A 12,513-nucleotide genomic window follows, 5' to 3' on the forward strand; every position below is an offset into this window, starting at 1 on the left:
CCCTAGATTTTTTTCTCCTTTCTCTTCCATCGAATCTTTGATTGATCAATCCCCTACTATCTCATTTTCTTCCTTCTCCGTTCAGCTCATCCATCCGATTCAATCCCGATTTCAAATGGAGGTTAGTTAGGGTTTTCGTTTTTTTTCTTCTGAATTTCATTTCTCCACGGATTCAATTCGATCGATATGAGCTTATAATTTTGATTTGGTTCGGCGTAATTGTATTTGGGGGTTTTCGTGTTGAATTGTTAAAACAAGTTTTGTCTGTTGATTCTGTCGTCTTTAGGTTTTGGGAGTTTTGATATCTGAGGATTGATTATTTTTTTTTTACAGGGAGCGGCGGGAGATACGGCGACGTCTGAGGGGCATCTGACTTCAGCAGCAGCTTTTGTTGAAGGTGGGATTCAAGATGCTTGTGATGACGCCTGTAGCATTTGTCTTGAATCTTTCTGTGATAGCGATCCTTCTACTGTATGTTATGTTTTACTTACTACTATGTACCCCAAAAACTTTTTCCATTTAAATTATACATCGATTCATTCATTCTTTGTTTTTTTTTTTTTTTTTGATTTCGCAGTTGACTAGTTGCAAGCATGAGTATCATCTTCAATGCATTCTTGAGTGGTAAGCTGCTCTTTAAACACCTCGTGCATTTACCACATTTCATTGAACATAAATATTCCAAAAAGTTGTTCTTATAGAATGTGTGGGTTTTGAAGTCCTCTTGTTCTCTATGTGGTGTGTGGGTTAAAGAGTTTTTGTCTTGGTTTTGATAATTTAAGGGGAAGTGAGGAGATTTTAATTACAACTCGAGAAGATGAACCCTCAATGAACTATACCTCAAGTTTTGTATTCGTGTTTCTTCTTTGTGCCAAGCTTATCAGGTCCGTGGCATTTGTATTTTAAATTTACAGGTGTCAAAGGAGTTCACAGTGTCCAATGTGTTGGCAATCACTTAGTCTCAAAGACCCCACAAGGTTAACTTTGTCTCCTCTTAGTACGATTTTGTTTTTTTTTTTATTGGTTAATGGTAACATTACCATGAGGAATCCTTGATAGAGGTTTCAGTTGTGTGTATGTTTTAATGTTTTTCAGTCAGGAGTTGCTTGAGGGTGTTGTACAGGAGAGGAATTTCCGCTTCACTCCATCTAGAAATGCCACCATATTTCGTCATCCAGCTCTTGGTGATTTTGAATTACAACATGTATGTGACTCTTTTATTATCATTTTGAGTTGATTACATCTCTTTCCTAGTGAATTGATTGAGTTCTATCTTTGTACAAATCTCTTTTAATGCAGCTCCCAGTTGGGGTGGATAACGCCGAGATTGAAGAGCGAATCATTCAGCACTTGGCCGCTGCTGCTGCTATGGGAAGAGCGAGACATGGGGTAAGAAGGGAAGGCCACAGAAGCAGGTCTTCAAGTCAAAGCCATCCACAGTTCATGGTGTTTTCTTCGCATCCTAATGCTTCTTCACCTGCACCTCATCCCCCCATGCCTTCTTCTCCATCTCAGAGAGATGAGAGTGACACAGTCACAAACCTTCCGTTGTCTTCTCACAGTGGTTTAGGGGAGGGTTCAAATCAGCCACAAACATCTTCTCATCCCCGCCAGGTTTCTCCCTCGGCATCTGATTCAAACACCAGGTCTTCACCGGAATTCTCTCATCTTCTATCGTCTTTTGTTACGCTGTGTAGTCACATGCAGCCAGTCTGATCCGTCCTTTGCTAACAATACACAGGTCTGCTAATCAATCTTCCCCAAGTGATCAAGATAGAGCTGGACCATCAGAACTCCAATCATTTTCGGAATCGCTAAAGTCTCGATTAAACGCTGTGTCAACGAGGTATCCTGGCTCATCTGGCTAACTTTGACCTTTATATTGATTTTACTATTTTCTAAATGATTTCTGATGCACACTGTAGATACAAAGAATCGATATCAAAGAACACAAGGAGCTGGAAAGATAAATTTTTTTCTCGCAACACGTCCATGGCAGATATTGGCTCTGAGGTTAAACGAGAGGTCAGTGCCGGGATCGCCACTGTGTCCCGCATGATGGAACGTCTAGAAACGAGAGAAAACAGTAGGCCCAGCTCTGCATCTGTATCAGATGTCTCAGAAAATGACACTCCTGAATCAAACAATGAGCATAATAGATCAGAAGCGGGTGGTGAACATTCTATGAATGAAAGAGGTGTTAAAGATACATGTGCGACTGGTTCTGGTTCAAGCTAAATAAGCAAGTGCCAGCATCTTGTTGGCAAAGGTAAATTTTTGACTCCTTGCTCTACTGATTCAGGCTAGCGTATCAAGTGTTTGTTCATCAATTGCATTATTCACCCCTTGATCCCCAAATTCTGCATCATCAGTGATTTTTGCCTACTGATAGTTCATAATGTGCTCGCAAAAGATATTGTGGATGATTAAGGTCTATGTAAACCTGAAAATACTTGTTGTGTCACGGTTTTTCAGTGGAAAATCTAATTATTTTTTTTTTATTTTTAAAAAAAGCTGAAAGCAAAAAACTCTACAACAAGATCCTTCATCCATGTTAAAAGCCTTTTCTAAATGAATGCTAAGATCTTGTTCTGTTATCTGTGTTTTGCAGAGACAGGGAGATGATGGCCATTGTGAAATTCTGATAATATATATATACAGAGTCTGATGTTTCAAAAACGTGGGAGAAGCATAGGAAGAAGGTTTGTTGTTGATAACGTAAAAGAGTTTTCTATTTCTCAAAATAAAGAAAGGTTAGTTTATGACCAAAAGGATGCCTTGAGACGCCTTCTTCTGTGTTATGTATGTTCAAACAAACCCAAAGAAAAACTAAAAAAAAAAAGAAAAAGAAAAGAGCAAAGACTTACTTATCAGGGTTGGTTATTTGGTTTGTCTGTTGTAAATTCACATTGTGGTTCACATTACGGATTTCTTATCAATATTACTTATGTATCGCCAAAATTTTGGCCAAGCAAACCCACCAATTTAATGTATCTATTCTAATGCTTGTGTATTTATATTTTCTGCTACTAAAATAATTGAGAAAAAAGCTATGGCGGTGCGTAATGATAGCTTTTGTTTTAGTTATTGACACTGTAAGATTTATGATCTCATACAAAACAGTTTTGCAGTTTATTCTCGACCTTTTATACACCTCCCTTTTGAGAGAAAATCATGGATTTTCTAAGATTCAAGCCACTACAGAAAATATTCATCCATTACGCTTATTTGTCCATATTTTCTAAACCGTTGTACTAGTTTTTCATCATTAGTCAAAAGAGCAAACGCATTCAGAGTTCATTACCAATACTAAAATCCGCTCTAAAAACATTATGAATTCATCTACCAATCATGATAAGAGAAAAGAAAAACCTCGAACCCCTTTGTAAGCCAAACATGGACATTCCAGAAATAGACACTTCTCGGAAACAATTTTGCCTGAAAACTGAGGCCATTGACTTCTCATCTCTTTCTCTTGGTACCAGAGCCTCTCCCTGTAGCTTTCTTCTCAGCAGACGCATCGGCTGCTTTGCCTCTGCCTTTACCAGCTGCTTTTCTTGAACCAGAGCTCCCAGCTCCCTTCAAATCCAATTCAACTTGGATCCCTGCAACCCGATTGTAATTCGTTAAGACTTAAGAGATGTGGAAGAAAGTTTGGCCAAGAAGTCGTCGTTTGACCAAGATATATTAAGTTTGGTTCTAGACTGACTCGCTTTTTGCAAGAAAAGACAACTTATCATAATGCATAACAGGACCAACCTCTAGCATTCAGATTTTTTAGATTCGACTCTAGCTTTTCTCCATCGTTTGCTTCTTCTGGAATATCAGAAAGACAAAAAAACAGAGAAACCCAGTCAGGATTTCATGTGATCTTCCATTAGACACCGAAGGTAATCTTGTAATATCTTTCTGAGGCTCTGTCTTTGGTTATACAGGCCCAGTTACTTGATTCTAAAAAAATAATTCATTCACAAAGATGCACAGTACCTGAGTCTTCTTCAGCGTCTGATGCATTTTCTTCTTCATTTTCTGCTAATGGCTCGCCATCCTCATCTCCCAAACTATCAACAGTTGGTTCCAGCATTGCAGCTATTCGCTTCTTAGGGGCCTTTTTCATTCCCGGAAGTTGCACCATGTCAGCAACACGTACCATTCTGGTTTTATTCAACTCATTATATTTTCTGGTCAAAGCTGCTTTAACTGGAGGTGGAACACCATCCATCGGATTTGCACGCCCCTGATTTGTAAAGTTTGCAATACATTAGTGAAGATTCATTGTCGCAGCTGTGGCAGTGATATCCCATGAAAAAGGAAATCGTGTATACCTTAAATTTTCCCAACTCCATAATAGTATCGAAGTCCTCCTGACTTATAGAGTAGGAGTTCATGAAATCAACAACTTCTGAAACAGCTTCATCCTAAGTACATATTTTAACATAAATATGATTAAGTAACAGATAACATAGACATCTTTTCATATTTAATAAACCAAGAGAGTATAGTGAGGTTAGGAACAATAAACAAATATTAGTAGGTCAAACCTTAGGCAGCGTCTGAAGTGGGCTAGTCAAGCGATTCATGAGCAGGGGAAGATAATCAACACGAAGAGTCTCCCTGTGGTCAATGTTGACGTTTGTCAGAAAGTTGTACTAAGAAAATATCACATAATATTGTTAAAAGGACAGGCAGTATGTACACCAAGCTAACTCTTCACAGACGGATGAAATATGAAGAAAAGCAAGGTAGGAATTAAATAAGAAGTAACCCATAAGGCTAACAGTACAGGTGGAAACAACCTTCCAGAGCTGGATTCACGGGAAGCAAGGACATGAACATGCAGATCCTCCATTAACCGTCTATTTTTTCCCGCCGTTGAATTCTTGCCAAGCCACCCACCAAATCTGTTGAAATTACGCTCACCCTGCATTCAATAATTATGCATGGTTAATCTGAATTATGATATTTTAGGCAGCTCTAGAGCAACAAAACGGAGAAACAGGCTCATACCATAACCGTAACTATATGCCATCGTTATCATGCTCAAATATTACAACCTAGACAAGAACGAACTTTTCTGAAACCCTATTTGCCAATATATGAGTTGTGCATTGCATACTCAAAATCTTTAACGCAGAAAATGCATCATCAGAAAAAAGAGGCACATTGAATGATAGCTAAAGTTTCAAGTTCACATCCATAGCGTGAAATGAGCTTTACTGAAGATCATTACCTGCTCGAATACCTCCCTTGATCCATGCAACAACGAAGCTCTATTCAAACAAAAGAAGTACACGTCAGTACTATTGGAAAGCACATTATTCCCTGAAATTCTACACCGGAGAACAGAAATCCATACAAAGACACAACAACACATATATACATGGCAGCATATGATTTATTCAACCGGATCTTCCATCAAGATGAACTTAACTCCATCAAGATGAACTTAAGGTATAGAAAGAATAGAAACAAATGAGAACATTAGAGAATAGACATGGCATATACATCAGCAACACACTCTTCATGTGGAGGGAATAAAATAGCACTTTTGGTAAAAAGGATCAATTTTCTTCTCAAGAACTGGAACCAACTTACGGGAGAATAGAAGATGCAACACAGCATGACTGAGAAAGTTGCCATTGCCTGTATCTTCGAATCTGCACGTTGATAATATCTCCATCCGCAATAGATTCCGCAGCACGAGCAAGTAACTCCATTCGTTTTGCCTCATCTTTACCTGATGGCCTATAATTGAGATAGTTTTCCTGCCCAGATGGAAAGAAAATACAGTCTTAAATTTAACGGTAATTGAAGTACAAGTCTCAATGTTCTATACGTTCTCATGTGGGATTACAAATTTCAGAAATGACTAATGTTAGAGGTACCAGGAAATTAATTGTTGTTCCAAAAGATATAACAAAACAACTCCACAAGAATCCAAAATAATAATAGACCTGTATAATTAGAGGAACCAAATCAGGATCACTCATGCTTAGGTCAATCCGTTCATCCATTCTCAGCTTCCCACCATTATAACTAAACAACCTGGAAAGAAATCATTTATAACGAAGTTTTACTACAAAACAAGGGAAATAAATTTTCTTATATAACAGCAGCTATATGACTTAACTTCAGAAAATTGGCAATGCCAAACACTTATCGAGCATATATATTATACACTACTATGTGCATCAATGATGAACTAAACTAAAAGACTTGAGGCATTACTTGTCAACAGCTGAGAAAGGGGAAATATCTTCATCCTTAGCACTGCTTAGCAGGCGTTGCCTGATATCATCATACTTGATGGTTGACATGGACAGGCTCATATATTGGAGCTGATTTAGGGCCAATCGTATGTCACCATTTACTCTCTCAGCGAGTTCTTCCAGGGCAATCTGAAAAAAAGGAAAGATAGATGATGCTCAGGGGACAAACTGATAGCATATAAGGCCCACCACCAAAATGCTTATGAGACTAAGCAGAAAAAGAGGAAGTATTAGAATACAGGAAGAGTGGACACAGAGAACACATGATCCAAGTTCTATTCTTAGGTGTTTAATCCATTACAACTGGCATACGCTTTCCCAGGGGAATTTCAAGAAACGCAAAAGTAGGGTTTAAAAGGAAAAGAGCGTTGCATAAGACATGTACATTATACCATATCTACTTCTATTCCCATTTGTTCAATTAGTAAAAGGGGCCTGACATGGACCAGATTTCCGGAAAGAAAATAGCCTCAAAAAGAAGAAAGTTATATGGAACTGGCTAGCATGGACTAACAGAAGTTAGTGAAAAAAAAAAAAAAAAGTACAGAATCTTACTTCATTAACTTCAAGGCCTTCTGCTTTAGCAATATGCATCAGCCTTTTTCCCATCTGTAAGAAAAGACAAGTTAGTTTCATAAGATAACAGACATTGCTAACGATAAAGCAGAGGATATACGGCCACTCAGATCCTCAATGCAACTGAAACTTATTAGTATATTTTTATTTCCTAATGAATATAGGAGCCTTTAGCAAATGGTCAACTATTAAGCAGGTGTGAAACTTCATATATTTCCACAATACCCCTATCGTCTAAAAGTATAAATGGGTAACTTTTTGTCAACTGCTCGAAAAAGTATCTGATGGTGTCGAAAAAGATAATGAAGAGCTCAAGGCCTAATAATGGTACAAAGCAAAAATGCCAAAGAGACAACCATTGGTCCATTGCATGAAATCCTGTTAATAATCCTATCAAAAGAAAACACTGAAAAGACAAAACAATCATCTAAATCTAACCTGCTGTTTCGTGGGCTTCCGGAAATTGAGGGGAAGACAGTAGTTTACTAAACTCTTCAGTTTCTGACTATATTTGTCATTACAAATGCAGATGATAGGAATCTTTGATATTTTAATGCTAGCAATAAGATCGGCAACACCTCCCCTGTCGCCTGCAGACATTCCATCTACTTCATCCATGATTAGAACAGTCTTCGGGTGCTTTGACCTGAAGATCAAATCTTCCACCAAGTCAGGAAAAAATACAAGCTTCTGGGACTAGGGCCATAAAAAAAAACACCGACATACCTATCCATGTTAGCGGCCATGGCTTCGTTATTGACAAGTTCCTTCACAGTATTAGCATTACTACCACCAATACCTTTGGCGATATTCGAGTTCGCCTTTCCACGACTGTCACTAGCATTAACCTAAATTGAAGGTAAAAAGTCCATCTTCCAAGCATGTGCAAAATATTGTATCACTAACCAATGAAATTGAAATAATTATGAGCTAACCTCAACTGTCTGGAAACCAAGCATCTGACTAACCAACTTTGCTGATGTTGTTTTTCCAATACCAGGTGTTCCGCTCAAAAGTATAGCCTTCTTGGCACCAGCATCATTCACTTTCTTCCCCTTTCCTTTACTTCCAGTACCTCCAAATTGATCATGCCAGTGGGACAGCCAGTTGTGAATCTGAGTTACCTGCAATTGATTTGATAAAGGATCCATCATTTTCATGTCATTGAACAAAAAGCAACATACAATAGTTTCAATCACGTACCAGTGACTGATTCCCAACAATCTCATTTGGAACCTTCGGTCTGTATTTTTCCGTCCATGGCAAGGAAGTCTCAATAATTTTCTTTTTTCCTTTCGCTGGGGGAACCTTGTTGGGCGAACTTTTTGCTAAAGGCTTTCCTAAAATATGTTTGTCATCAGTATTAACTATAAGGATAACTGAGAATAAATGGACACTGATTAAATGGCTCAAGCGTTTACAACTGAAGCCAAAAGAGCAATATCTGGAGACATGTAAGTAAATTTAAGACACAAACTACACAAAGTTCATGCAATACAAGAGTATGATTCATACCTCTTGTCACTTCTTTCTGAGGGCTTGTCTTCGGTGGTGCACAGACTTTTTCAGTGCCTTTGTTAGTCCTTTCAGGCAGAGACTTTTTTATGGGTTTCGAGGACCGGATCATGTCAAATAGGCCATCCTCTGTAAGGAACTTAGTGCTGAACAGAATATTATATGTTAGGATGCTAGAAGACCAAATACACCTCAAAAGTTTACTGTAATGATATGCAATTGATGAGCACACACCCCAGCTCTTTAGCTTTTTCAGATTTCCTTCCGCCGATATCTTCATCACACAAAAGGTACGTCTGAAAACAAGAATTGTAACTTTATGCCATTACCTTTTAATCCAACAAAGGGAAAAAGAAAATTAACGGTATGGAGACAGACCGTTTTCTTGCTAACAGAGCCTGTAATACGACCACCATGCCGCTTTATAAGATCTTCTGCTTCTTCTCTTTCTAAACTGCAATGTCAAGAGGGTACACAAAATTGTAAAATGAAATACAAACGTGGAAAAGGCATGAATTGCGTAAAATGAAATACCTATCAAGTGTTCCACTAATTACAAATGTCGATCCAGCTAAGCAATCAGGGGTGCCTTCAGGAACCTCCTGAAAACAGAGACAGGTCAATACATTAAGACCCCACGTAATAGTCAAGATAAGGTAAGAGATTTAATCACATAAGGGACAGACCTTTTCTCCTTTATGCGGTGGGTCTTTCCTTTCACCAAAATTCATAAACCCACCTCGCCCTCCACCTCTACCTCTTCCACCAGTTGATGCCCCTGATGCAGCTCTACCGCCACGGCCTCTTCCACCTGATTTCAGAGGAGTCTCCTTTTCTTGGGCATCTTCACCATCATCATCCTCGTCTTTATCAACAGTTTTAGTTGCGATTCCTCTACCTGACCCCGACTTTAGTTTTTTGCTGGGAGTGCTATCACGAGTCTTCCTTGGAATAGGTACATCAAAATCGTCATCGTCATCATCAACCTTGGTAACTTTTCTTGGACGGGACTTGCTTAAATCATCGGACTCAGTCTTAAGTTTCCTCTTGGCAGGTAATTCTTCCACCTCTTTCTCATCTTTAACTATTGTTTTTTCTTTACCAAAATACTTGCTCGTTTTTCTTCTAGCAGCAGTTTCCAGGTCTCCACTAGCCTGCCCCAAGTGATGAACAGAAACAACACTTATGCACATAAACAAACCAAATATATATGACTGTAACAGCAACTAGCATATTTAAGTCGCCTATAACTAACTCCCAATGGCTTTGAAAACAAAGTAAAGACAAACAATATGTGTTTCAAGTTTCATGCAACCTCACAGAATGCAATGCCAATGTCACAAAGAAAGACCCACTAACTTCGTTCCTGCTAGCAATACCTACTCCAGTGTTTCACTAAGATACAATACATACTAAACTCACCTGCTCTGATTTTATGGGTGCAGTCTCTGCAGCACTCTTCACAGCACCTGTCTTGGAAGAGGTCGATTTCGGAGCACTTCCGTTTCCCTTTTCATGGGCTTTCATAAACCACTTCCTAATATCCGACTGCAAATTCAAGTACAATAGATGCTATCTTTATCAGCCTATGCTTCATACCTCTGAAACTAGTACCAAAAGAAGAAAACGAAATTTCAACTCACCATTTGCCCGTCTCGAGACTTCGACTACAAAAAACAAAGAGTACAATGCTGCAGCAAAAACCACAAAAATTAGAAGTTGGGATAAACAAAGACTCGTAATCGGATGAACTTGAACTCATGCATAAACCCTAGTCGCAGTCAAGATCAACAGAATCCAGCAATATATTTTATCGAGGCCAGAGGCTTCTAATTTTTTTTTAGGGTTATGCCAATTTCACAAAATCTAAAAAAAGAAGAATAGAACAAGAGTAACGAAACCGAACCCTTGCTTATCCTCCGGCGATTTTTCCGGTTACAAGCGAGATTTAGGCGAAGAAGATGAAGAAGAAACGGTCGCCGTGTCTACTGCTAAATGGCACACCTCTCTTGTAAAAAGAGAAGTTTTCTGGAGAAGCTTTTTTAATTGAATCCCTCGTTTTCTCGAAAACTTGTGTAAATACTTTAAAGTTCCTAAACATTCGTATTTGACCCAAAATTTAGACTTGTATACCGGTAAGCACAGATTTAACTTAACCGGTGCAAAGCAGATCGAACCGGTTACTCGTCTTTGTCAATTTTCAGTCATTTTAATTTGATATCGTGATCTAGAGAAATCGCATTTTCTGAGTAATTTGACGTCATAATACGAAAGAGTAATGAGTTCTGATTTGAAAAAAAATTAATAAAGCCGAGTCGACTGGTACGGTATTAACCGAATCAAATTCAGTTCGGATTTAGATTAACACTTTAATTTATCGGTTTGATTTGATGCCACCGCTAACAATTGTTTCTTTGTTTGTGATGCATTTGATTTAAGTACACACCTAACTGTTTTGGGAATTTGCTAAATCTAGAAACACAGTAAAGTGGTTTACGTATTGGTAAAGCAATCAGAGGTCATAGACAGCAACAAAGTTCATCAACACACTCCCCAGCCAAAGCTTCCCATCTTTTTCTTCAACTTCACTCACCGATCTCACAAACTTCCCTTCACTATCTTCCAAAACCTGCATAAGCTTCCCTTCAGGACTATACTTAACCACCAATCCGTGAGGCCGCAACCCGATCTGGAACGAGTAGTGTGTTCTTGCAGTGATTGGGAGTCTTAGTATGAACATCCTCAGCTTAGGATATCTTGCCATTAAGTATGAGTAGTAGTTGCGCCTGCAATGAAGCGCCACCCAAAATTCACCGTTTTGGTTTGTCCTTACGTTATCAGGATGCCCTGGTAATAGCGCAAACACATCTGTCGTTCCAGCTTTCTTCCCTTTTAACCAGTATCTTCTTAGTCTGCATTACATAAACACAAAAGGACGATTCTTAGATGTAATGGCTCAGCTAGTCCTAAGAGAGGTTTCAGTGTCACACAAACAGATATTCTCAATTCTCATCAAACAATCAGTAATGAGGGCTACCCGATCCTATTCCTTTTCTACTAGTGAGGCAACTGATTCAAGAAACATCAAGATTTCTAAAAGTGAGGCAACTAATTCAGGGTAAGCACAACAACAAAGAATTGGAAGCAGAACTACTACTACTACTCACTCACCTTCCAACATCTCCTTCGCAGAACAGAAAGAAAGAACCGTCTTTGCTGATAGACACACCATTTGGAAACTGAACATTAGAGACTAGAACAACAGCTTTCTTAGCTACTGGATCATACTTCAGAACTCTCCCACTGTTGTCTCCAGAGAAGACGAGCTGCAAGAAGTTCCTGAAAGAGAATCACACTTCAAAAAAAATCAAAACTTGCAGAGATAAAAACAATCAGCAGCATCTACAAGTGAGATTCAAAATCAAGAGAGCACAGACCTTCTCTGGTAATTGATGCTGCTATCAGTAAAATAAACAGTTCCATCATCATCAATGTCAAGATCATTAGTAAAACCCAATGGCACACCCCCAGCTTCAGTTACAAGCGGCATTGCTAAGCCACCTTCAGGACCTACTTTCAAAAGTCCCATATACGCATCAGCGATGTACAAATCTCCGTTTCTCTTATCGAAACGAAGACCCAAAGGACGTCCACAGATATGTTCGTTCCTCAAGTAACTCAAAGCAGAAGGCTTCGGATCACAAATCACCGACCGATTACTCGAAGTGTAAGCGAAATCAATCCATCTCTCACCGTTCCAAAACAAAACCCTACCGTCAGCAACACCTGTGTACGGACCACGTCCGAGAGGATCAAACGCGACGCTCTCGGGACCTTGGACTTGGTTTAAAAACAGAATCTTTGATTTCTGAAGTGAGTTCTGTGAATCTCTCTCCCATTGAACTTCATCGGGACGTGGGGAGATAACCTCGTGAGAGACGAAATTTGGGAAATCGGAGATGGCGCAGTGGTTGAAAGGGTCGATGCTGCAGTAGAGCGCGAGGGAGAGGGTGAGAGAGAGAAGAGTGATGGTTGTAGGAGATAAGAACAAAGCCATGATTGTGGCCTTGTTGAGGTTGAAAGATAATTAAGGTTTAAAAGGGAAAGAAGAAGGGTAGGTGGATCCATTGGTGGTTGAGCAATGCCAAGAGAG

The 12,513-nt window shown here is 39.1% G+C and overlaps 3 protein-coding genes across 3 annotated transcripts in view; 1 reads left to right on the top strand and 2 right to left on the bottom strand.

Moving 5' to 3' along the window:
• Nucleotides 1–2,997, top strand: part of LOC104736211 (E3 ubiquitin-protein ligase RHF2A) — a gene marked incomplete in the record, with an annotated part of 3,517 nt that extends 520 nt beyond the window's left edge. Inside the window, 9 exon segments of the mRNA XM_010456159.2 lie at nt 16–121; nt 334–471; nt 578–624; nt 915–977; nt 1,096–1,204; nt 1,300–1,646; nt 1,742–1,846; nt 1,926–2,269; nt 2,612–2,997. Of these exon segments, the coding sequence (XP_010454461.1) occupies nt 116–121; nt 334–471; nt 578–624; nt 915–977; nt 1,096–1,204; nt 1,300–1,646; nt 1,742–1,846; nt 1,926–2,238 (1,128 nt within the window).
• LOC104736212 (replication factor C subunit 1) lies at nt 3,200–10,405 on the bottom strand. Its single transcript, XM_010456160.2, has 23 exons — nt 10,267–10,405; nt 10,004–10,051; nt 9,783–9,908; nt 9,047–9,514; nt 8,895–8,962; nt 8,739–8,814; nt 8,595–8,656; nt 8,361–8,506; nt 8,049–8,185; nt 7,781–7,969; nt 7,572–7,693; nt 7,284–7,491; nt 6,825–6,878; nt 6,229–6,398; nt 5,955–6,045; nt 5,596–5,765; nt 5,231–5,270; nt 4,797–4,921; nt 4,542–4,614; nt 4,326–4,418; nt 3,988–4,237; nt 3,760–3,816; nt 3,200–3,605 (listed from the first exon to the last, which is right to left on the bottom strand). The coding sequence occupies exons 2-23, from the start codon at nt 10,004–10,006 to the stop codon at nt 3,463–3,465; spliced, it is 2,871 nt and encodes a 956-aa protein (XP_010454462.1). The 5' UTR covers nt 10,007–10,051; nt 10,267–10,405; the 3' UTR covers nt 3,200–3,462.
• LOC104736213 (protein STRICTOSIDINE SYNTHASE-LIKE 3) lies at nt 10,716–12,513 on the bottom strand. Its single transcript, XM_010456162.2, has 3 exons — nt 11,798–12,513; nt 11,532–11,699; nt 10,716–11,272 (listed from the first exon to the last, which is right to left on the bottom strand). Exons 1-3 carry the CDS (start codon nt 12,415–12,417, stop codon nt 10,873–10,875), a joined length of 1,188 nt encoding a protein of 395 aa, XP_010454464.1. The 5' UTR covers nt 12,418–12,513; the 3' UTR covers nt 10,716–10,872.

The sequence above is a fragment of the Camelina sativa genome, chromosome 13 (genome assembly GCF_000633955.1).
Source record: "Camelina sativa cultivar DH55 chromosome 13, Cs, whole genome shotgun sequence".
NCBI lineage: Eukaryota > Viridiplantae > Streptophyta > Magnoliopsida > Brassicales > Brassicaceae > Camelina > Camelina sativa.

Coding starts and splice junctions, on each gene's coding strand:
- LOC104736213 (XM_010456162.2), bottom strand. CDS start 12,417: ATGGCTTTGTTCTTATCTCCTACAACCATCACTCTTCTCTCTCTCACC. Junction 11,700..11,797: donor AGCATCAATTACCAGAGAAG/GTCTGTGCTCTC, acceptor ATTCTCTTTCAG/GAACTTCTTGCAGCTCGTCT. Junction 11,273..11,531: donor TGCGAAGGAGATGTTGGAAG/GTGAGTGAGTAG, acceptor TATGTAATGCAG/ACTAAGAAGATACTGGTTAA.
- LOC104736212 (XM_010456160.2), bottom strand. Junction 8,186..8,360: donor TCAGAAAGAAGTGACAAGAG/GTATGAATCATA, acceptor AACATATTTTAG/GAAAGCCTTTAGCAAAAAGT. Junction 7,492..7,571: donor ATGGCCGCTAACATGGATAG/GTATGTCGGTGT, acceptor TTTGATCTTCAG/GTCAAAGCACCCGAAGACTG.